Source organism: Mesoplodon mirus (assembly GCF_964341445.2).
Source record: "Mesoplodon mirus genome assembly, chromosome: 9".
Classification (NCBI taxonomy): domain Eukaryota; kingdom Metazoa; phylum Chordata; class Mammalia; order Artiodactyla; family Ziphiidae; genus Mesoplodon; species Mesoplodon mirus.
In genome coordinates, this window is record NC_138985.1 from 112,616,056 (window position 1) to 112,640,433 (window position 24,378).

The 24,378-nt window shown below is 48.8% G+C and overlaps 1 protein-coding gene across 1 annotated transcript in view; it reads right to left on the reverse strand.

The window, feature by feature from the left end:
• The window catches only part of PAXIP1 (PAX interacting protein 1), a 48,314-nt gene that overhangs the window by 23,414 nt on the left and 522 nt on the right, over positions 1-24,378 (reverse strand). Inside the window, exons 2-6 of the mRNA XM_082632822.1 lie at positions 21,913-22,047; positions 17,530-17,573; positions 15,141-15,204; positions 8,013-8,126; positions 4,937-5,551 (exon numbers count right to left, since the gene is read on the reverse strand). Coding sequence (XP_082488948.1) covers positions 4,937-5,551; positions 8,013-8,126; positions 15,141-15,204; positions 17,530-17,573; positions 21,913-22,047 — 972 coding nt within the window. The remainder of the gene's footprint in view (positions 1-4,936; positions 5,552-8,012; positions 8,127-15,140; positions 15,205-17,529; positions 17,574-21,912; positions 22,048-24,378) is intronic.

The following is a 24,378-nucleotide window of genomic DNA, read 5'->3' on the forward strand; positions in this document are numbered from 1 at the left end:
AGCTGCCACTTCCCAAAGGAGCAAGGGGTCCAGCAGAGGAGGACGCAAAGACCCCACCCGAGTGAAGGCACGGGACACAAGCGACCCTGGAGAGCAGCCGCCGGCCCCTCCCGTCTGCAGTCGTCCAGCTGTCACACGAACGAGGGACGGAAGAGACCCCAGCACTACGTCTGTGTGCGTGGTCGACCTTCCCCCAGCCGAGAGGCCCTCAGCACAGCTGGCACACTCGCCTTCCTCAGAGGTGACGGGAGCTCCACACGTGGGACAGACACCTCGAGCTAGAGACCCCGCCGCCAGCCAGCTGAGGTCGAGCTCAGCCTCCCTCCCAGGGACAGAAGTCGGCCCGAGAGCTGAACAAGCTGCAGGGCGGGGAGGGGCCGGACCGGGACAGGAGACACCAGCTCGCTGAGCGTCAGGTCGCCATGTCATTTTACTACCCTGCGCAGCACTGGATGTGACAAAAGAAACGTGTCATACGATGAATTTTCCCAACATGCTCAAGTAACAAAAACTGGAAGCCAACTTCTCACGGTCAAGGAAACCAGTAACAAACAGATTTTACCAAAAGTCAATCGATACAATTTATCTCCATTAAAACATCCTTGTCATTTAAATAAAACTCCAGAAATGCAACGTGCACATAAACCAAACCTATACAAAAATCTCAAATATGTTTTTGACATATCTCTTGCACTTAAAACAGACTCCAAAACGTAAAGGTTATATAATTTGCAAGAGTAACAGACTTTGGATTTAGTGGTGAAATAAATTAAAATTGAAATAAGTTAAACTCAAGGGTTTGAGTACATCTGTCTTTGAAATCAGCCTATAGGTAAGACATCTCTATAAGGAGACTCTTTGGGTACTTCGAGAACTCCTCAAGTTGAGCTCTGAGAAGGAAAAAAAGTTTTCAATACGTTTGTAATTAACAGGATAACTAATTCTTCTCTACGCAAGTGTTAAAAAATACCCAGTAAAGTGGAGGGAGAAATGAACCCCACCACATATCCTGCCCAAGTATACAGAACAGCATTTGGGATGCTAACATTTCCATAAAAAAGCAGGCAGGGGCTTCCCTGGTGGCGCAGTGGTTGAGAGTCCGCCTGCTGATGCAGGGGACACGGGTTTGTGCCCCGGTCCGGGAAGATCCCACATGCTGCGGAGCGGCTGGGCCCGTGAGCCATGGCTGCTGAGCCTGCGCGTCCGGAGCCTGTGCTCCGCAACGGGAGAGGCCACAACAGTGAGAGGCCCGCGTGCCACAAAAAAAAAAAAGCAGACAGGAGTGGGGAGGGGACCCTGCCTGGATATCTGTAGATGGGCCACGAGCCCACGCAAAGGTGGGCCTGGTCTGGCACAGGGGTAATGGGGTCAGGGGTGGGAGGGAGTTACCATCACTTTACAGCCTGTGATACCATTAAAATTTAAACTTCCGTACATATCTTACTCTTTCACCCCCGGAAGTAAACAGCCTAGGTAAATTCGATACAGCTGCCTGTCTGCCATCACGAACAGGGCTGACCTGACTGCTGCCCACGTGCTGCTGCTCCCCAGGTCAGGGGAGCTCGTGGGGGCGTCAGGTGGGCTGGCAGGAACGCCCGGGGCCAGGACTCAGCTGGAGGCCCCTTCCGTGGGCAACCATGATCTGAAGGGGCTGGGGGAGGCCAGGACGCAACAGGAGGGCAACTCAGAGCAGACAGAGATGCTGGCGAGAGCCCAGCCGGGCTGAGAGGTGGACAACGGCCTGGAAAGCCGTGTATGCACCTGGCCAGCCCGGCTGGGGAGAGGGCACCCCGGCAGGCCAGGGGGTGTGAGGTGCCCCTTAGAACACCTTGCACACTCATCAGATGGCTTGTTCAACCCTCTGATCTGCCTCTGGCCGAGAACCTATGTTTGTCCTGAAAAATCAAAGAAAAAAACCTCCTAACTGCTTGAGCACACGATTCGCCACACTGCCAACTACGATTTTTAGTGAACGTCACTTTGAATTTTCCCCTCATAGTTGCCACAGTCCTTATTTAAGCTACTTAATACTGAGAGCCGCAACATTTGTGTAAAACAGCGTGACACACACCACACGGCTCCTAACCACCAGAAATTTGCAATTTAAACAGGAGTTTGGTGGTTGCTATGTTTCCTCAACCCCCTGATCTAATTTTAAACCACATCTTTTACTTCTAACATTTTAAAGGTTCATTTTCTTCACATCTAGCAGCAAAACGGCCTAGTGTTCTGCCACTGCTGAAGGACCCTCAGAAGATCTCTTCGTAAGGGTTCTCGTCAGTGATCAAAACCATTCCCTCGCTAGAACTGGTCCCACCTCTGCCCGCGGCTGAGGAGATCAGGTCTGTCTTCTGCGGAGGTCTGACCTGCAGGAGGACGCAAATGCAGAGATACGCCCAGCACCCCCCACCCACCCCACCCCGTGTAGTCAGCATTTCCATTTCCAATGAGATGACTTTACCTCTACATCCAAATGGAGGGAACTTGGGATTTAAGTCAACATCCACTGTATTTGAAAAACGCGGAATCCAGCAGAAATGCCCAGTCACTGATCAACAGTGCTTTCTACCCGCCAGTGAACGGAGAGCACCGCACGTCCATCCTGTTCCCACTCCTGGTTCCTCAGCTGAGGACGGGGAAGAGGCTCTGCACACCGGCTCCGGCATCCTCCCAGCGCCCCCGTGGGTCTCCGCCTGCCAGCAGGGCAGGCCCCCTGGACGGCCCAGGTCGCCTCTCCAGACTGGCTGGCCCTCCAGCCTCCCCCGCCCCCAATTTCTGATCTCCTGTCCGCACTTGCCTCTGGCCTGGCGTCCGCATCCCGCCCGCCCCGCGTGCTCGGCTAACCGACCACCTCCTCGCTCCCCGCGAGGCCCTCGCGAAGCTGGGTGCTGACGCTCGGGCCCAGGCGCCCACAGATGTGCCCACTCTTTCCTGGGCTCCACCTTCTCCCTGATCCTTGGTGACACCATCGGGCGAGGCCTGGCCCTGCCCTTCTCTGACCACCTCATCTCAGGGACCTCCTCCTCCTTCCCTCAGCCACTCGCTGCCAATCACCCTTCAGACTCAAACTCACCTCAAGGACCAGAGGAGTTAACACAAAGCGTGACGGGACGGAGTTCGGGAGGGCTGGAGTGTGGGAAGTGAGCGCACGGATGGAGCCCCAGTCCACAGGGCGCAGCTGTGGCTCAGCCGTGGAGGACAGGCACCGTTCAGACCTCAGATGCCAGCTCCATTCTACGACACCATCCACTTCTCAAGGCAGCCCAGAAACCCCATCGTCACGGAGAATCTCACAATTTGGGCAAACAAATCAAATTTAAATCATCTGGGCCAAACTAAATGTGTTGAGCGGAAGGCAGCCCGTCAGTGACTGGTGCGGGACCTCGCTCTCCGCCTTGATCACCAAAGCCACCTCACCCCCAAAACTGCTTTCCCTTCCGGGCTGCCAGGTACCCGTCACCGCGGGGCTGCTCTCCACGGCCCCCATCCTGCCTGGGCCAGACCCCACTGCGCGCACGCTCGCTGACAGCCCAAGCCGGGGTCGCCAACATACACTGGCTCCTAACCGGCTGCGGTGACATGTCTTCCCAGAATCTTGTGTTGACTGTCAGAACCTTGTCCCCGAAGTCCCTGAGCCCCGTCTCTCCCCACACACTCTGCCCGCCTTTCTCCGGATGCCACCCCTCCAGCGTCTCAAGGACCAGGCACTATCAACTGGTCACTGCTGAACCCGAGGGAGGGGGGAAAAGAGCGCTTTTCATGCATTTTTAACCAATAAAGACTCTTAAAAACCTCCCCCACCATCAGACTCGACTGTGGTGCTGTGACTCGTAATAAGAAGTAGCTACTTGCCCACGCCCATGAGATGCCCCAGTGGCTCCTTACATGGAAGACCAGACCCTACGTGTCAATCTCCACCCACTCACCTAAGTTCAAGTCTCACTGACTTTCCTCCCTTAGAACAGGGGTCCCCAACCCCCAATTAGGAACCGGGCCGCGCAGCAGCAGGTGAATGGCGGGCGGGCGGCAAAGCTTCACCTGCCGCTGCCCGTCGCCGTCACTGCCTGCACCATCCCTCCCCACCCCCGTCCACCCGCGGAAAAGCCGGTCCCTGGTGCCAGAAAGGTTGGGGACCGCCGCCTTGGAACACAGCAGGGTCACGCCTACTCCGGGGTCTTCACAGCCGCTGCCCCTTCACTCTGCCCTCAGTCCTGCCCAGGGCCGCCTGCGGTTGAGTCTCCGCTCAAGTTAAGGGGCCTCCTCCCCCAGCGGCCCTTATGTACACGACCCCTTATCACTGCCTTCCCAACACCTATGCTGACTGTCGGCAGCCTCCACCTGCAAGGAGGGCGGGGCCCATCTGTCTCATTCACCATCTTGCCTCCAGATACGCAGACGGGCCCACATCACCCGGACGACTTCCTCTCCGTCTGAAAGTGAAAACGTTTACGAAAACGTTCAAGGTCCATCCTGTACCAACTGGCTCCAATCAAAAAACTGTAAATTAAAATTAAGGCTCCGTCAAGGAGTGAATTAATTTATGTTATGCTATTTGTCTACCGTGAAGTTCGGTACAAGCAAACAAGGAACAGCTGGCGGCCTGCAGGCTTCTCTCTGCTGCCACCGCTAATGAAACTGAGCAAGAGTGGGAGCCGTTTCCGGGGGCAGCGCCCGCCACTGGCGTCCTGGTGCCAACTCAGCAGAGTCAGGTCTCCAACTACGTGCCCGCCGTCACCCTCTCGTACATGGCATTTATGACACTGAAATACGTACACGTGTACGTATACACAGATAAAGACCGTGGGACATGCTCTCACAAATAAATACCGCTTGTAAGTTACTTGTCCTGAAGAAGCAGAAAACAATAAAATAAATATTTTAAAAAGCTGTAAACTCCAGTATTTAAATCTTTGTTTTTTTTTACAGAGTGACTTACGTGTGCTACGTTGGCCGGCCGGTTGATCTGCTGAATGTCAGCATTATTAGTGATATTTCGCAACGTCCGCACAGCTGGACTCCAAGCGGCCATCATCTCTGACCTTTCGGAACTCTGGAGGCTTTGTCCTGAAGCCATTAAATTACCACGGACCTCAGGGGGCAGGACGTTCCCTGGGACGGGCGGCACGGTGGCACACAAGTTAATTAACCCGGGCTCCTGGCCAGGAGGCAGCCTGCGCTTCACCGCCGCTAACTGCGGGACCTCCGCGGGGGTCCAGTTTAAATTTCTCTCTTGTTTTTCGGGTGATGAATCTGAAGAATCGTCAAACATCAGTTCCCCTTTCGATTTTTCAGTGATCGATTTGGGTGAGAACTGCTGGCCGCCCGCGGGGGAGCCCTCCTGAGAGCTGGCGGGGCTCGACTTCTCCTCCGTGCTGCCCTCATCTGGGGACTCCTGCTCCTCGTTCTCCTCCTCTTCCTCCTCTTCATAAACGATGAGACGAGGATGGTAAAGTGCTTCGTCCTTTTTAGTCTTCTCAGATATGCAATCCAGCACCCAGTCGGGCGTCACGATTTTGATACTTGCTCTCTTTAAAGCACATTCATATTTCTCCTGCGGGTGAAGCACAAACACACACAGAAACAAAACCGCAAGTTTTATCAGATTTCCTAGAAGTACGCACTCGAAGCAAGAACTTTAGGAGAGGGATACAGCTCCTGTTGTTGCCACTTTACCCAGAGGAGAAGCCACTCCCCTTTTAGGCAGAGAACACGAGACACAACGAACCGTGTGTCAATGGTCTTAGGACGGCCTCAGGTCTGCCGAATTTGCTTTTACAAAGGCATCTTTAGGTAACGCTACCCACAGCTAGGAATCCTACGAGAGACTCTCAGGAACGCTAGGCGGCCTGCCATCCAATCTGGTTGTCACTGAGGACGGGGCACCTTCAGGGCCACAGGCAGTCCTGGGAGTGCGGGGACGCGCCTCAGTCAGGTGGGCGAGTGTTTATCGAGCTCATTCTACCTAAGATACAAAGGCTGCAACAATTCTCTGACCTAGTGAGGCTTCTGACTTAGTTCTGGACGGAAGATAAACACGCACAACAGGAATACAACAGAAACCCAGCGCGAAGTCCTGTGGGCGCAGGGCAGGGAGGCCTCGCTGGAGGGCGGGGTCTGGTGGGAGCAGTGAGCTGGGGGCACTGGGCAGGGGCGCTGACAGGCAGGCAGAGGGCGCTCCCGTGGGGTAGAGGGCGGAAAGGAAGGAACGCCGGAGGGAAAGGGAGATGAGCAGGGAATCTTAAAGGAGAGTTACGTGATAAAATAAACAAGTTTGGAAACATGGCTCGGTTAACCGACAGTCTGACCCACCTGCTCTGAAGCCTCGGTAACAGCAAGTCTCCGGGAAACACACAATGGGGGCCGACACTAAATCCACTTTCTGCTGTTGGCAGGGGGCCGGGCTGGAGGGTCCCAGGGTCTCTCCCCAGCCCCACCTTCAGCCTTCCACGGGGGTGAAGTACTTACACCCAGAAACCAGCTCCCTCCCCCAAAGACTAGTCAACCTACTTTGTTTTTCTACTGATTGCTATGGAATTCCTTCATTCTTCTCAATTTAAAACATTTTCAAAATTCAAGAATACAAAGGATAGTTTCATCATGCCATTTATATATTTTCTCCATAAATTTATCAAAACATGCAAAACACTGAATTTGTTTTACACATGCCGTTTATTTTTTGTGTGTAGTCAGCTAGTCTGTCTGACAAATCCACTGTATTCATACGCTGCCTCAAAGGACAGCTGGACTCTTCAGAAGTATTCACTCATAGTTTTAAAAGTTACAAAGACTTCATTCCCCTTAAACTAGCTACCCAAAATCAAATGATTTATTTTTAGCCATAAATGAATACTGATATAAAAAGAAACCCTACACTATTTAACCAAAGCATACTACTTATCTCTTAAATTGTTATGTAAAATATAATTTTTTACTCAAGTAGGTTTTAAGACTCACCTCAAATTTTCAGAGTCTCCCCTTGGACTGTGAAGCTTACTAAGTTACAACCAAACTCATGGGCTAACAGGTTATTTTCTTGTCGGGAAATGAGCATGATGAACAGCATGCATTTATGGGCTACCTCTGCTTCAAAGACACCCTAGAAAGGGACCCTCTTGGCGGGGGGGGTGTCAGCCTTCCACAACCCCCTCGTCCAGGCCCGGCCACACGCCTCCCACCCCTCCTGTGAGTCAGGTGCATGCGGGTGAAACATACACAGCGCTGACTCAGACGGAAGGCGACAAAAAACGGAGGCAATGACTGACATGCGGCGACATTAGCCAGTCAAAAGGCTTTCCTACCATAAACAGACTTAATTCTCAAACTCATAAATAATTGTTCATGGAAGGAAAAAAGCTTGATTTCCACACAACGGTCGTTCTCAAACTTCACGTGCCTCAGGTTCCCTGGGCTCCCCCTTCCCTGGCAGGTTCTGATTTACTAGGTCTGGGGCGGGCTGGACAGACTGCGGTTCTAACAAGTCCCGGGAGGCTGATGCTGGTGACCTGGGACCCCACCTGGGACCCCAAAGCCCTACGGCCCTCCAGTGCTTAGAGAGAAGAGCCCCGTGTTTAAGGAGATAAATGCAGTTTTAAATATCCCAGATTATTAAGAAGGACAGTACACTGAGAACTTCACCAAGTGCATGCTTATAATTATCCTCAGTACAAGCCTTTTAAAAAATTGTGAAGAGGACTAATACGTATTTTCACAAAAATGAACTGAAGTTTCAGTGGACGTGAAAGGAAACTCTTTGAGATTCAAAAAACTGTCCTATTTTCAACATGAAATAAACCCAAATTTCTTCGTCTTTAAAAGTCACATCTGGCTCAAAACAAAATTTATAATCATCTCACATCCTTTGTGGAATGAAGCTGTGTATAAATAATATAAACTAATGTTATCAGCTTTTGTAAAACGGAATCCATTTAATTTAAACGAAGTTCAAAGAAGATATCTGATTACTGGGAATACTTAAATGACATTCAACAGGAGAACGTACATGGGACGCTTACCCCCTTTGGTTCTGGAACAACCAGGTGCGTGCACTTCTTGTTGAGAGTCAGCTGGCAGCCCCCGCCATGGAAGGTGAGCATAGCCCACAGGGCGCTTCTGTCCTCAGGGGACACCTGGCAGGAACCAGAAAGCAAGCTTTCATCAGGTGTCTCTACCTCTGCTTAGCTACTTGCTCACTTTATGATTAAAATACACTGTGACATCATAACAATTTTGCTTTATCTACTTTCTCCCTTACTGAATGAAATTAACCTAAGGGTATTAGTGGGAAAAACAGATGAGCTTCTAGCTATTCGCTTGTTATAATAAAAACTTTTACTCCTATCGTAAGTTTTATAATCGTCACTTTTTTTGCCTTGTCACCAAGTAAATTGAAAAATACTTATATCCACACTCCAGAGATTGAATGGAGGATTATTTCGTTCTATAACAAAAATGATAGGAAAAAGAACTAGTACACCACTCCATCTTCCACCTGTGTCATTTTTTTAAAAGTTTAAATACAATAGTATCAAAATCATATTTAAGGAACTCCTTAATAATTAATGGATAACAAATAAATACTAATTATGAAATGGATAAAATAAAAGGTAAAAATACAGTGGTGCGCAAGCTCAGGGGAAAACGTAAGTATCAAACACACAGAAAATAAGGCAAGCATAAAAGGAACAATTCTTATGCTTGCTGAGCGATGAAGTGGAGACTCCAGATGCAACGGCTCACGTGGTACAACAGGTTCCACTACAACAACCGACCAGCTACCATTTATTGCCTGCCTCCTATGTGCCAGGAACTGTGCCAAGGGCTCCGCGTCCACCCCTCGTCCCCGTGACCCGGTGGTGGGGTGCACACTCACAGAAATGCCAGCTAGTAACTGGAAACCCAGACCCGGCTCCAAGCTGTATTTTCCCACTGCTCTAGACTGCTTCTCTAAGGGCGGTCACTACCAAAACGTAATTACTAGAAAATAAATTTTAGCGTCTCAAAGACAAAAGAAACATTTAAGAAAAATAAAGGTGTTAATCCTAAGATAATCATCTAAGTCAAGTTTTTTCTAGATAACTTATTATAAATTGTGAATTATGGTTAAGACTTCTGAACTTTGTCTCAAGTTACTTTTTTTAAAGTGTTGACAAACAGCACGTTTTTTCCTTGTTAACTGCCATTATTCAGCCGGCCAAAAATCTAGCATTCTACAGCTGCTCTCATCCATTTCACAAATATTCCTAGAAATTATTCTGCATTCCATACTACTCTGTGAATACTAACAAGAACACATTAATTTTATAAAATCACCTTAAAAATCATTATTTTATCTCTCTTTTTTTTTTTTTGCGGTACGCGGGCCTCTCACCGCTGTGGCCTCTCCCGTTGCGGAGCACAGGCTCTGGACACGCAGGCTCAGCGGCCATGGCTCACGGGCCCAGCCGCTCCGTGGCATGCGGGATCTTCCCGGACCGGGGCACGAACCCGTGTCCCCTGCATCGGCAGGCGGACTCTCAACCACTGCGCCACCAGGGAAGCCCTCTCTCTTTAATTTAGTAAGTCAGTGTCACATTTCAGGATACTCGATCAGAAGATGTTATTTTTCTTAGAGACTTTCACAAAAACATTTACATCCTGCAGCCTTCGGAGGTGAGATTTAATTACACGGTAATACAGGTTACTCTAATGAATCATTATATAATCTTTATTTAAAATGAAGGAAAACCCATAATCTAGATATGCCTTTATCACAAAGACTGGGCACCCATCAGTTAGGTATTATTTTTATTTCACTGACTGCAGTAACTCTAGTCCTGTACCCTGCTGGCCTGGATCCTGGCCCGGGTCTCAACAGGGCACAGGAAGTTGCTGTGGAAAGAACATCACATCGGGAAGGAGGGAGGCCTGGAATGGACACAGGGCCTCCGAACTCCAGCTAAGAGCAACTCGGAAAACCTCTGAGAATCAGATTCTTCATCGGCGTACGTTTGGGTTAAATGACTGAACGCGCGAACCAGCTCATTCAATGAATCTGTATCAGCGTAATTAAGAATGCTCTTTCCACACCAAAATGTTAACGATAGTTACCTAGTGGTGACAGGATTATGGGGACATTTTAATTTTTATACTTTTCTGTATTTTCCAAATTTTCAAGAGCACTAATGTTATAACTGGGGAAAAGTGCTTTTCTTTTTTTTAAACAGTCACCTTCCTAAACTACGAGTCTAGGTCTCAGCTGAGAAAGCCTGGACAGCTCCCCACACCTTGCGGCTGAGGTCTGGAAGTCTCCAGGCGGCGCCTCAGCCCCGGTCCTGCTCCGAGATGCTACCACACCTGCGCCCTGACCTGCGGCCCCTCACCTGAGCTGCTCTCCCTGCCTCTGTGCCCCGCCCCAGCCCTGGCTCAGCGCCCGCGGCCCCTGCACTCCCACAGCAAGCTGCCCCCTCTGAATGCGCACCTCTGTCCCGAGCAGAGGCCACACCTCCCCCCGCGTCCCTCTCGAGGAAGGGCTTCCCTCTGTGCCCCGGGGGCGCCCTCCTTCTCCAGGTCTCCCCGCCAGACACCCTGGCCTGCAGCCCCACAAGCTCTCCTCGTCCCGTCTTGCTTGCGGGCTACTGTCCTACCAACTGGAGCCTTAGGTGAGAATCACGTCCTCCACTTTGGTACCTACGACAGGACCTAGTACAGTGCCAGGCACATGGGTAGGCAGTCAAGAAATATTTGTTGATTGAGATACGGAATGGAAAGGGCTTTGAACTTTTTAGTCTTCCAGATTTAAATGAGGACCCTGGCCAGGCTCTCCATCAGACTCGTGACCTGTCCCCGCAACCTACCCAGCACATTACAACAGAGGCCTCAGCCTGCATCAATACCGGCTCAGAAGAAGGCAGGTGATGTCTGTGCTTCCCAACTTCTGCTGGCACAAGCTCCCTTCCCTACCTCTCCCTGGAGAGCTCTGGAAGACTCCAACAAAGAGCTCCAGCTTGTATCAACACCCTGACGGGAAAAGACAGAAGGTCACTGAGAACCACCAAGCAAACAGTCCTTTCACAGCGCTGGAGCCCTGCCTGCCTGCCGTGTGCACGTGTGCGTGTGCAGGTGCTCCAGAGGCCTACTGGCTGCAGGTTAACTGTCGTGATCGCCCCTCCTGGTACTGCTCCCACACCCTGCACCCGCTTCATCTCCGCGTATGTGACATTCCCCTTCTGGACTGTGCCCTCACTCGAGGGGGGAGCTGTATCCTCATTTATCCGCACCCCTGGGCGTTGTTCCTGTCACAAAGCATCCTCACGTATTTGGTGAACCAAAGTCCTGTAGCTGCACACTGAACATACGTTTGTTAGTATGTCTCACAACTGAATTCACATTTTTTAGCAACCACAAAATACTAGTGTCCCCGGTGCACTTTTCTGAACCAGGGCTTCTTCGTATGAACTAGTATCAAGTAAAGCCTTCCCCAGTCTTAGCTGAATGATCTTTATTCAAATAAAGCAGAGCTTTCTTTTCACCATCACGAGTGGCGAACTGTGAGAATAAGTGCAGTAACTGACCCATAAAGATCATACCGACTCTGACTGTCCTTCCTAACGAATGTGCTTAAAAGGCTATAAAGTTCTGCCAGAGCGCTTGCTGCGTCCACCCTGGTCCACTCCAGCCCCAGCCGCTCCCCACCCGAGAAACACCTGCAGCCAGGCTGCTTCCCAGACGCCCGCGTGCCCCCCCGCTTCCTTCACGGGGTCCCCGTTCTCCTCCTCCACTGACCTCACCTGTGGCTCCTCAGCCCAGAACCCGAGGTCCACCTAGACCCCTAAGCCTGTGTGCCAGCCACAGAGCCCCGTGCTGCCATCTTCCCACTCCCAGGTCACCGAGCAGCGCGGAGGGGCCCCAAATGTCGCTCCGCACTGCTCCCTGGGGCCCCGCCCCGTCCCCACAATAAAACCAACCACGACGTCTGATCTCCTTCTTGGTCCACAAGCATTACCCCACCCCTCCTCCGGTACCACCTCTGTCTACTTCCCAGTCCCCCGTCTCCCCGGATCCCCCCAACCCCACGTTACGCAAGGCTCTGCTCCTGACTACCTGCCCCCCTCTCGAGCCCCTCTGCAGCGAAGCAGTAGCCCTCAGCCCCTCACGCTGTATCTCCAGGCCCGACACCTGGACGGGGACGGGCTTCAGTCCGACTTCATCATCTTCCCTCAAAAGTCAGGGTCCTGTTTCCCACGTCCGGCGATGTTCCTAACTTGGAAAAGGAAGCCATCTGCCTAGTGGCCCCTGTGGAGCACCCACCTCAGGCTCTGCATACAGAGGCCCACCGGGAGCATCGGCTCCCCCTCTTTGCACAGCGTCCCCAAGTCACCAAGACCTTCCGATTCCCATCTGTTCCTTAGATCCGCGCCGCCTTCTTCTACACGGTGCTAACCTGAGTCCAAATCCTCATCTCAAGTCTAAAGACTGTGACTGTCCCTCCTGTCCACATTCCCATCCTTACCCTGCCCTCTCTGTCCTGCTTAGAGCTCCCAGACCGTTCCACCTACAAGATTGCAAGTGATTTTAATTTGTTTGGTTTCTTCCTGTGTTTTCCGAATGTTCTAATGTAAATGTCTGCGTTTGCAATCCAAGATTAAATATATAATAAGAGTGAAACAGCCGGCTACTTTATCGAGTTTCCTGTATTCTCTGCCCGCCTGCCTACGCGCTTGTTCTTCTCCTCTCCGCCCAGCCACACGGCCTGTCCTGAGGCCGGTCCCCTCGCACGAGCCTCTGTGGCCCCATCCGGCTCCGCGCCAGTTCTGCCCGTCGTTTCAGGCCCCTCACATCTTGCCGCCTCGACCAAGGCTTTCCTGATCCCACAGTCTACACCAGCGCCACCTTCTCTAAACTCACACCCCAACACCCGTGCCCCTGATTTAGCACATCCTGCATGTGTGCCATGTGCACTAAAACTGCAGATGTTAAGTGTACTGCATAATAACCTATTACATATGCCAGAACCTTTGTTAAATGTAATCTCAGTTCTATTTCTCTCCAAGACTAAAAGGTTCTCCAGTGCTAAACTCATAGTTAATATTTAAACATGTCTAAACCCTAATTTTAAACCCTGTTTTAAATTCACACACTCCTGATGTTTTTATATTTCCCAAGTCAGGTCTGCTAAGTACCACGTCACTATGACCTTGATCCCAGAAAATACCCACAGGACTCCCTGCCCCGGCTTCTTCCTCTCTCTCTGGATAGCAGGCTCTGAATCATGAACCCAGAAATCCAATCCATACAAATATAATTAAATGCAAAATTTACATTTTAGCCACAGTACATTGTGTTTATGCATAAGGAGTAATAAAATATTTTCATTTTAAAAACTTTCCTGATATTTACCATACATTTGGAATATACAGAGCAGTATAAACAATAAAAATTACATGTAACCACAGGACCCATCATGATTTTTTCATTTTAGTCAACTTTAAAGATCATCATCGTGTAAATATACATTTATAGCAAAGGTGTGAAAAATGCTGAAAAATACAAATACCAACAAAATTCTGGTGCTTAAGGGGAAAAAAGCCAACTTTTCAAGGATCTCTATTAAATCAATGTAGCAAAAACAAAAAGAGAGGATTTTATAATTTTAAAGAACTTTCAGAATTTACGAGAAACATAAAAACACAGTAACAAAATTAATTTTACTTATTGCTTGGACAGAGAAGGGATCATGGTGATACCGTTTGAATGAAAAGCTGAGTCTGGCCGATAATCTAACAATATTAAACTAATATTACCTGGTTCCATAATCCTCTAGTACAAAGGTGTAAGAAAAAGGCAAGATTATAATCAAATTCCTTTTCGTCTCACCTAATATCCTTGATACATCGCTTTCTCAAAGGCTTCCATAGAGATGGAAGACTAAACGCCTTCTCAAAAGTATCACCTTAAGAACTACAGACAGGGATGAGGCCTATGAGGTCAGAGAAAATGGGAGCCCTCTAAACTGTGCTTTTTCCTGCCCAATGGCTACTAATTGTTCCATGTAACCTAAAAAATGAGTTTAAACAACACCAACTTGATTTTTCATCATAATTGTTTACTGTTTGAGGGTTTTTTACCTAGGGGGTTGAGAGAACAGAATACCATAAAACAATATTAAACATTCACTTCTCACACTACCCAGAATTCATTGCCATTAACATTTTGGTCCCTCTTACAGATATTTCTTATATATTATATTTGGTTGATGTAATACTGTACATAACTATGTTATATCCTGCTTCTTCCCCAGTTAAGACATTCCCCATGTCTTTACATATATTCATAAAACAAAATTCACAACTGGCTACATAGCTAGATTAGTATGTAAGTGTACAGAACAGGTTTCTTAAACATTTCCAAATTGTGGATCATCTGTTTCCAAATTTACCCTCTTATAAATAAAGCTGTGCTGAACACCTTTATGCATCAATCTGCCCTCATTTCTATCAATTTGGGATAAACTTCTAAACACAAGGGAACTGCAAGGGAAGCAGAAAGACTATTTTATGGCTCTGACCTGGCTCAACTTTTCTAGAAAACCGCTGCACTGAACTGCACCCCTGCCGGGGGAGGGGAAGCTTGTCTGCAGCTCCGCCAGCACCTGAATATACTGTTACAAATTTGATAGGCAGAAAATCTTATCTCAGCGCTATTAAAAAGTTCACGTCTTTGTTTATAAAGTGTATCAAATGTTTTGTTATACTTATTTGTAATTCCTCTTTATAAAAAGTTGTAAATTCATTTTTCTGCCTTATTTACTGAGGTCTTATTTTTTTCTTTTATTGATCTGCATGAGCCCCTTATTTATTAATAAAATTCTCTGCCTTTATTTCCGAATGAATTTTCCTTGTCATCTTTTAATTTCATTTTTACTACGTTTTCATATTCAAGTTTTAAATCTTTGTAATCCTTTAGAAGGACGACTTTCACCCACTAAAGCTCTAAATCTTAAGACTAAGTACGAATATTTAAATCATTTTAAGTGTGTCATAAGGTCATACTGAATATGCAGTTTAGTAAATAACACTGCTTTACAAATACATCATAAATCCAATCATATAAAAACTCAGAACTGTTATGTATAAATAACACAAGACTAATTGTACTATGCTTACCTGAGACAGGCAGGCAGTGATTCCAAAGAAAATCTGACACGACTCTGGAGAAAAGCCATTTACTCTGTTTTACAGTTATTAAGATTCCAATGAGATGAGATTAGTGCAAGAGACATTTCCTATTGGCCCGTTTGGACACTGCCCACCCTCTGCTTCCCATTCAATCCATTTAGGAAAGAGACAGACTTAAGTTGACCAAAGAAGAGTGCAGGGCAGACTGGAAAAAAGAGAAGTTGACAGCACAGAAAGAACTGAGAGGTTTTCCGTAAAGTGCATTTTCAAATCCAATCTCTCCACTTATATCATCAATAAAGTGGGCATAACATACTCATGGAAAAAACATGTAACTATACACACATATATAAACACACACATGCCTACACATGTACGCAACCACATATGGCATAGTGATTATTTTAAAAGCAAACTGAAGGTCTTAAGTTTACTTTAACATGATTACTTCTGTCACACAGCAGAATCTTTCATAAAAGAACTTGACTTCTAGTTTTATTACCATCACGAACTCTCTGAATTTGGGCAAGACAACCCTGAGCTTCAGTTTTCCCTTTGTTAAAACAAGTTAGAATATATAACTCCCAAGATTCTTCCCAATTCTAAAGCTCTGACTTTCACATTCATTCAACACGTTTTCTGAGAGCTTGCAGAGTGCAGACACTGGGCACTGGGCTCTCCATCAGCAGACGTGACCTCTAGGTGCCTGTACTTTACGGTCTATTCAAAGCAAACATGACTTTTTTAAGAATCTGGAGTGTCTAGAATTCAAATGGGTTAAAGTATTACTTCTTTCCCTACAGGAGAAAAGTACACCTCCTGAGATAGGTGAATTAAGCAAAAAGATCAGACTGAAAATTTTACTGCAGTTTGGAAGTCTCCTACACAGGTCTGAGAAAACCTCATAGAGATTCGGGCCTGCCTGGCGGCCCTGAGCTCTTCAGACGCCAACATCACGCCTTCAGCCCCATCATCCAAGGTCTGTCTCCATCCTCCTACCTTAGTTCGGGGATTATCTACTTCCAAAGACTTGGGGAAACATGAACAAAGGCCAAGTAAGAGTGTGCTGCCTAACCAAGGCTCAGGAGTTCTCGTTCTGTTCCTTTAACCTTCCTTGGGACGGGCAGTAGGAGCTCAAACAGAATGACAACTGCTCAGGAGATCCTTGTGTAGCAAGTACACGATCCACGCCAGGAAAAACTAGCCTCTTATCCTCAAAAACACCCCTTCCACTCCCAGTCTTCTTTCACCTGTGCTTGTAAAGAAAACAAACAAACAAAACTCAAACTCCTAAAACACCAAGGCCAAAAACAAACAGGAACCAATTTCCTTTAACTCTTTAGGCTGTGGAGGAGAAACCTTAGAATTTTTTGAGCTGGAGCTGCTGAAGTTCTGCACGTCCTCTAAGAGCTGCTTGGAAGGGGGTATTTTCTCTGTTTATTTGAGGTCTCCTATAAATATTTAATACAGGAAGATTCCCTCCATCTGCATCGATTCAGTAATAAATGCCTGGCAGAGCCGCACACACGGTAAATAACATCACCTCTGCCCGGGTCTAACACCAGAACATCATGCCCGCATGGTATTAGGTACCTTAACAGAAGTGATCTCCAAAATCAGATTATGCTTGGAATGACCCTGCAGGGAAGCTTCACACTTCCAGGGTGAAAACAGGGACTATGAGGCCTGGAACACAGAACAGCAGAGGGCTCATTCCTGCTTCCAGCACAGTGTGTGTCAGTGTGTGTCAGTGTGTATGTGGGCTGGGCAGTTCCAGGGCCACACTCAGGAAACGCTGAATGGACCAACACGTAGTGCGGGGCAGCTCCTTGGGGGCCGGAATGAGGCCCTGTCGACCCCTCTGTTTTCAGAACCCGGCCCACAGCAGGTGATCAACATGGGTCCTGAATTAATAAACCAATGTAATTAAAAAGAATAACGGTGCATGATATAAAACTAAAAATGTCCTGATGTTCTCTTCTCCAATTTATCCCTCAAACAATTCATGATTTGGTTCACACAGACTTAGAATTTTAGAAATAGTCCATCTAACTAGACACCACAAAAACCATCTGTTTCAAAGATAACAGAACTGAGGTCCAGACCAGCCGAGATCCTAAAGCCAAGTCGCAGAAGAACTAGAACTTGGGCCTTGGGTCCCAGCCTAGAGCTGCTTCCACACAGCTGGTCCCCCCACCCCGCCCCGGCCCCCCAGGGGTAATGACAAGGATCAGGTACGTACAACTTGATACAGGACGGAAAGAGCAGGGATAGAGTGACCACACCACGACCCCCCCGACTAATGAGCCAGTTCAGTAAGTGATGACCACTCGTACTAAACCCACCCTTTCCCTCCCCCCTTCCCCAAAAAGGATACGGCAGGAGAGCTCCACACTGAACGGACAGAATCACCCAAGAAGGCTGAAAAAGAAAACATGAACGCAAATCAAAACACAGTTCCAGTTCATATTCAAAATGTCATCATGTTACTAGCGCTGCTCCTAGAAAATTAAAGGCTCTGTTACAACCGATTACACAGCATCCAGATTACATTCACGAGTATCCACGTAGCAGAAACATCAGAGTGGAACATTCGTTATTAGTGCCCAAGGTGAAAAGCCCAATTATAGAATGAAACACTACCAGGTCTTAAAAAATTATTATGTATAGAAATTTATTTATTTAATTTTGGCTGCACTGGGTCTTCGCTGCTGTGCGCGGGCTTTCTCTAGTTGCAGCGAGCGGGGGCTACTCTTCGTTGCGGTGCACAGGCTTCTCATTGCGGTGGCTTCTCTCGTTGCAGAGCACGGGCTCTAGGGGTGCGGGCTTCAGTAGTTGTGGCTCGCAGGCTCTAGAACGCAGGCTCAGCAGTTGTGGCGCACGGGCTTAGTTGCTCCGCGGCATGTGGGATCTTCCCAGACCAGGGCTCGAACCCGTGTCCCCTGCATTGGCAGGAGGATTCTTAACCACTGCGCCACCAGGGAAGCCCCTGGAAATTTAAATTCTAGGTTTACACACTTTCTACTGCTTAAGCCTCTAGGCCGGCTAGAAACTCTGTCCTCACAACTTGGGGGGATGGGGAACTGACAGCCCTCCCTACCCCCATCTGAGGTGTAGACGGCCCCACTACGTTTCCTTCTGGAGTCCTGAGTCCAGTCAAGTATGAATTCGTGCATTTTTTTCAGTGAAGCCAAGTAGATACAATGTTTGTAAATCACAGAGAGAATTTCTAACCGTCTGGTGATCTTTTGATGAATTGCAAAACTCAGATTAATTATACAACCTGAGACTAATTACTACCTTTTTGGGTACTTTACATTTTTGAAACGTTATCTTATTCTTTCTACGTTTAATGTTGAAAATTAATCCTTCTCCTAACGGCTCTGCCTCACAGAATTGCTACGTAAAACGACAGTAATGACCCATGTAGCCAGCTGACTGCCAGAAGCTCCAGCCGCCTGAAACATACATACACACCCATGTCTCATGCATCATATATACCTTGAAAGAACTGTAGACATCAAAGTACCCCCTCCTCAGTTTTCAGGTAACATCAACAATTTCTCAGCATAAGTTTACAAGTAAGTGTAACGTCTGTCAAAGAGCGTAGGAATGTTACACATTTTATAAAATAAAGACTGGCTCTACTTGGGATAATCACTTCATGATGATTTGATAATTCTGCCAAGTGTGTAGCTAACTTGGTGGGTGAAGCCACCAAGCTGGAAGGGAGTGTGCAATGTCTCCACGCGCAGCGTCTCCAGGGGGCTGTTCGCGTCTCGCGGTCCTGGGGAGACTCCAGCTGGACGGGAGGGAACTGGCCACCGCTCCCCCTGCATTTGGACACCCTCGCGTGGGCTGAGCCTTATTCCCAGCAGTGACACCAGAGCCCTCCGCCGTTCCCCGGGGGCGTGGGAGCGCCAGGGCGGCCTGCCTGAGACCAGTTTTCCCGGCCACCCCTTTATGTCTCACGTCAGCAGGGTTCTCAGAGCCTAGGTCAACGCACTGCAATACGACTCGGATGGTGTGGGCACGGCTCCTCCCCCGTCCAGCGGAAGGGAAGCGCCCACGGCCGGAGGAGCTCACGCTCCGGAGAGGCAGCCCTTATGACTCTGCACGCAGCATTCACCCTGGAAAGCTATCCCTGGGGGCTGGGGAGCAGCGTGTACGCGTCCCGGTTACAGACTGCGGGGCTGCCGGCAGTAAAGCAGAACAGACTCCCTGCGGCCCTCATCCAGGTAAGTCTAGATAAGATAACACAGCTAAGGAGGAGGACACACTAATGATAATAAAGCAGAAACGCACAGTAATAAGGAGCTATTATCCCAAAGGCAGATAATAATATATTAAAATAAATTCACTGCTGAAGTCAGCATAATTAAGAGGCCCCAAGGCCACTGAGGAAAATATTTCCATTAAAAAAGATTATTTTAAAAATCTTGGTGCCTAAAGAAGCAAGTTTTAAACATCCATAAAATACAAATATGAGAAAGATAAACTGTCCCTGGGCAAAAGGATGCCTAAATTTTTAAAGTATTTGTCAAATTTAACATTAAGGTAAAGGCCAAGGGATATACACTTCGAGAACCAGGCCTCCGCCTTCGGCTGCACACAGACCGCACTACCAACCGCAGCCCCCAGGAGGAAAGTTACCAGTTCAGACAAGAACTCGAGGGTCTACCAGCACCACCTTGGAAGGAGCTCAAGCTGCTGGGTGGGTTCTGGGAAATTCTACCATCCTGTAATGCAGTACTGCACTCGCTGGACAGTACAGGTGCTGCCACAGATGAAAAGCAGGCCGGAATGCTGCAGGAGGTCTAGGAGTAGGATGCCTGGGAGTCCTTTTAAAACGCTACAGCCAAAGGGAGAAGTAGGACGGGGATACATTCAGCTAGACTGGGAGATGGTGATCACGGCGGGAGCTGGGTGATGGCTGCTTTTATGCAGCCGTATTATAGACAGACTTCCCTGGGAATACAACTTCAGTGTAAGATGAAGGAGACAGCGCTGTTTAGCCCAGAATTTTAGCAAGGATGGGTCACCGTTTTGCACCGTCACCTCACAGCTGGCACCTGCATCTGCAGGACAGAAGATCAGGTCCACGGGGATTCTACACCCCATCCTCCAGGGTATTTACACAATGAAATGTAGACTTTCTGTTATCTGTTTTCCTTTTTTCCTCTTCTTTACATTTCAGTTTGGGCAATTTATATATAAATACAAATATATATTCAAGTTATACGATGTTACTATACATAAGAATTTCATTTCAGGATAATAAAGGGGGTATTACAAAATATTTGCTACAAAAAGGGGCTTGAGAGGTCGCTGGACTTAAGAAGCACCGCAGTAAGTGGTCTGCGGAGGCTGACTGGGCGCCCCAAACATGTTAACAAGGCTGCCCTTTCAAGGTGCACTAGGAAATCCACATAACACATGTGAAGTCACTTTGATAATAGGCTCCAGGCTACTGTCTGAGGAGAAAAAAGTTTGTAGACAGGGGAAGGGATGAGACATAGTCCCTCAAGCCAAGAAAGAGCGGAAGCAGACTACAGGCCGAAACAGGGCCCCAGGGAACCGGTGCTAGGGTCCACAGCCTAGTGTCCGTGGCAGGTCCACCCCTCCTACAAGGCGGCAGCAGGTGAAGCCAGCAGGAAACCTGCTGTCAGGCTTCACAAAGGCTCGAGTGGAGTGAGCCCGCTGGCCAGGTGGAAATAAGCATCCAGCCAGAAACACGACCACCGTCCTCACCGTTGCAAGTTCCCGACTTACACAGCACCCTCAGGAGAACCTTCTTGTGAGTCAGATCTGCTTTCAGGCTTATGTTCCAAAATCAGGCTTCTAAGCCTGCAGGGCAGCGTTTCAGACCCTGGACGCTGGGGGCAGTGAGGACTCGCAGCGGCCAGCCGGCAACCCCGCTGCCCAGCCGGACTCAGCGGCACCCTCTCCTAATTCCTACCTCTCTCGTTATTAAGCCACTATAACTGTCATGTTGATTTTTTTTTAAATAACACATGTGACAGCATGGAAAACAACTGGTAGTGGAACAGAACCATTGTAAAACAAATATACAGTATAAATGACGAGGAAAAACAGAAGGATCGGGATTATAAACTTACATGTAAAACACCCACATTTAACAGCAGCCAGTTCAACCAGCAGCCACAACAGAGCAGCACAGTACGCAGACCAACAAAACCGAACCAGTCACCCACTACTTTCTAGGATAAACTTCCCACAGGTCAAGCTGGAGAGAGGAACAGAGAGCCACCAGAGGGACAGTGGGACAAGTGGTCACTGTGACCCTTGTCGGGGAGCAGAGACATAGCCCAGAGAGGGCAGGGCTCCCCTACACTTGTCTGCCTGGAAATCAGGACCCCTGGCCAGTGGGGATGGAAGGGAGCCCTGTTCCAGGAGTTCCTCTTCGAATCAATACTTTCTTAGCAGAATTCACCAATGTCATCTGCTTCAAGACAGCACGTCCGCTGCCTTCAACACGTTTCCTTGGCTTAGACGACTTCCAGACGGTGACAAAATGGGGCCACCCGTAGCAGGTGCGTAAGCTGTAACGTGCAGAAACCTTGCTGAAGCCTGATTTCACGTAAAGGGCCTTCTGCTGGATGGTTCCTCAGATGTCAAGAGCATCTCCCACCCAGAGCCGCACCTCAGCAGAGTGTGAGAAGAGCTGCACTGAAACTTCAATGTACTGCTCTCAAGGTACTTGATGAAGCGCACAGAATTCATTAAATTTACTACCAACCTTGACTACAGGCAAATCAAAGACTTCCCGAGCTTCTCCCACCTCCGGATTGTCCCCGTCTTCTGAAATGATGTGTGAGGCGAGTGCATTGTACGACACTTCCTTAGCTTTCCCAGCTTTTAGAAGCTGAATAACCTTTAAAAAACCACACAAATTAAAATGGAAAATGCTGCATTTCATTCTCAATTTATACAAATTATTACAGTGAAAATTGTAATAAACGCACACCATGTTCTCCACATAGGATTAATAACCTTGCACTAAGTCATATGCAGTGAAACATCTGGGGACAACGAAAAGCAGCAAATCTTGATTCGCTGACAGGTAAGCACGGAGGCTCCTGCGACCCAGGTACTAGACAGGGTCCGTCTTGAACACAGGACTGACAGACAGGGTGAGCACAGCACCGAAAGTGCTGAGACTGGGCTAGCACGCGACACGCCACGTCTCGAACATAAAGGTTCGGGGACAGGCAGTTTCTGATAAATGGAAACGTTTCTGGAAGAGGAGCTACAGGAGCTGAATCCTTACGAACTTAAAGGCGTCAGCAAAGCAAAAACACGTGCATCGCGTGGAGAGAGCAGCGTCCAACGCGCTGGACAGCTGAGCGTGGATTAGACCGTGGACTGGGTTCCATAGATGCTGTGCAGGAACCTGTGTATTTTATCCTGAAATAAAATACAGAACGTCTCCTGGAGAGACACTGAGGGCCGGTCAGCAGGGAAGAGGCATCATCAGCCTTCACAGAAAGACTACCGTCAGTGTAAGAAGAACGCACTTACGCTGCAGGACTGGAGCCATTGACACCTGTTAAGAAACAACTGCAATAATTCAGGTGAAAGAGGCAGGTAACTGAACTGGAGGAAGGTCATCAGGGACAAGATGATGATGTGAGAGAAGCAGCAAGATCTGGTGACCAAAAGGGGCCCGTGGAAGAGAAACTGGGGAAGGACGGCACTGCTCCCGAGGACCCCGTCGAAGAGCGGGTGTGTGGGGGGAAGACACAAGTCTCAGTTTAGGGCATGGCCTTCTTTGGTGCCACTCTAAGAACGAGGAAGACACCTAGCGCATGGAGAATGAGACCTGGGTCCCGCCTGAGTGGAGCCCTCAGCCCGCTACAGAGACAGGGCAAAGCTCTGGGAGTGAATGAGACGCCAGAGCGGGAAGGGAAGGGAGGTCACGGCCAGCAGTGGAGGCTGCGGGGAGGCTGGAGGCCAGGAGCACGCTTCCGGCTCAGAGCAGCCGAGTGCACCCGACACGTGGACGTGAACGTGAACTAGATGTTCATTCAACGCACGTGAACTCTCTGAACCCACATTTATAAGATTCAGGGAATCGAATATCCTGGCTCTAAACTTTTTAGAAAATATACTGTTTCAGATCAAAGTGCTTTGCAAGGACATTTTTAAGCCCTTAAATTTGATTCACAGTTGAGTAAACATGGTTCCAGTGCAGCTTGCTCCAGGTTTTAAGTAACACGTGGTTCAGGTCACTCTTAAGAGCCAAAGTCCTAAAATGAAATAGGGGGTGGGATGAGAGAGGGGAGGAACGGTGGACAGTGAAGAAAGGGAAACTCTGGAAGGGAGAAGCCGCACCTTACAGGCACTTCAGCCCTCTGAGCTCAGCACCTGTTTACCTTTAAATTCAAAGCCTCTTTACCTGAGAGTTACAGTGGAGAAAGGACCCACCTAGGTGGTGATCCAAGGGAGTTTAGTGACTAAGATACCGACAGGCAAAAGCCTCTGGAAGGCCAAGGCCTATCAGCCTTCCACAGATCCTTTTAGACCACCCACGTTTTACTTGTTAAGTATCGGTCTCCACTCAGGAGGCCCAGACCGCAGGTCTCCAAGCTTAGCACTCAGGGCCAATGAAACACCCAGGTGATAAAACTGTAAAGATAAACTTTAGAAAAAAGAACAGTGTGAAGAATCACCTGAAGACTCAGCTGCGGTTCATTCTCACAATGGAAGAACATTCTAAACTTCAAACACATGTTCTACTTAGAAAAAGCTTAGGAAAAGCCACGATATCCTTTGGCAGGAGCCCAAACGACAAAAAAGGCCAAATGTTCAGTGTGACGGCGTTACCAGGGTATTTTTCCATTACTGTATAATTCACCCAATTAGGGAAATCAAGGAACACGCATCCGCTGGTGGTAAACTGAGGGTTCACTGCCGCACACGAGATGACCGAGCCGCAGACCTGCGACCTGGGGTGGCTGCCACACCAGAGCGACTAGCCGTCCCCTCAGCAGCCTGGGACCCACGTCCCTACCAGCGCCACCGGCCGAAGCTCCCGCCACGCTCGGACCCACCGTCTGGGCGTCGGGGGAACCCAGACCGCCGAGGCTGCCGCGGCAAGGGCGGCCCTGTCCGAACTCCGCCCAGAAGGGAGCGGAGTGAGAAGCGGGCGAGGCGGCCACGAGACAGCACCCCGGTCCCCCACCGCGCGGGGACGGGGACAATC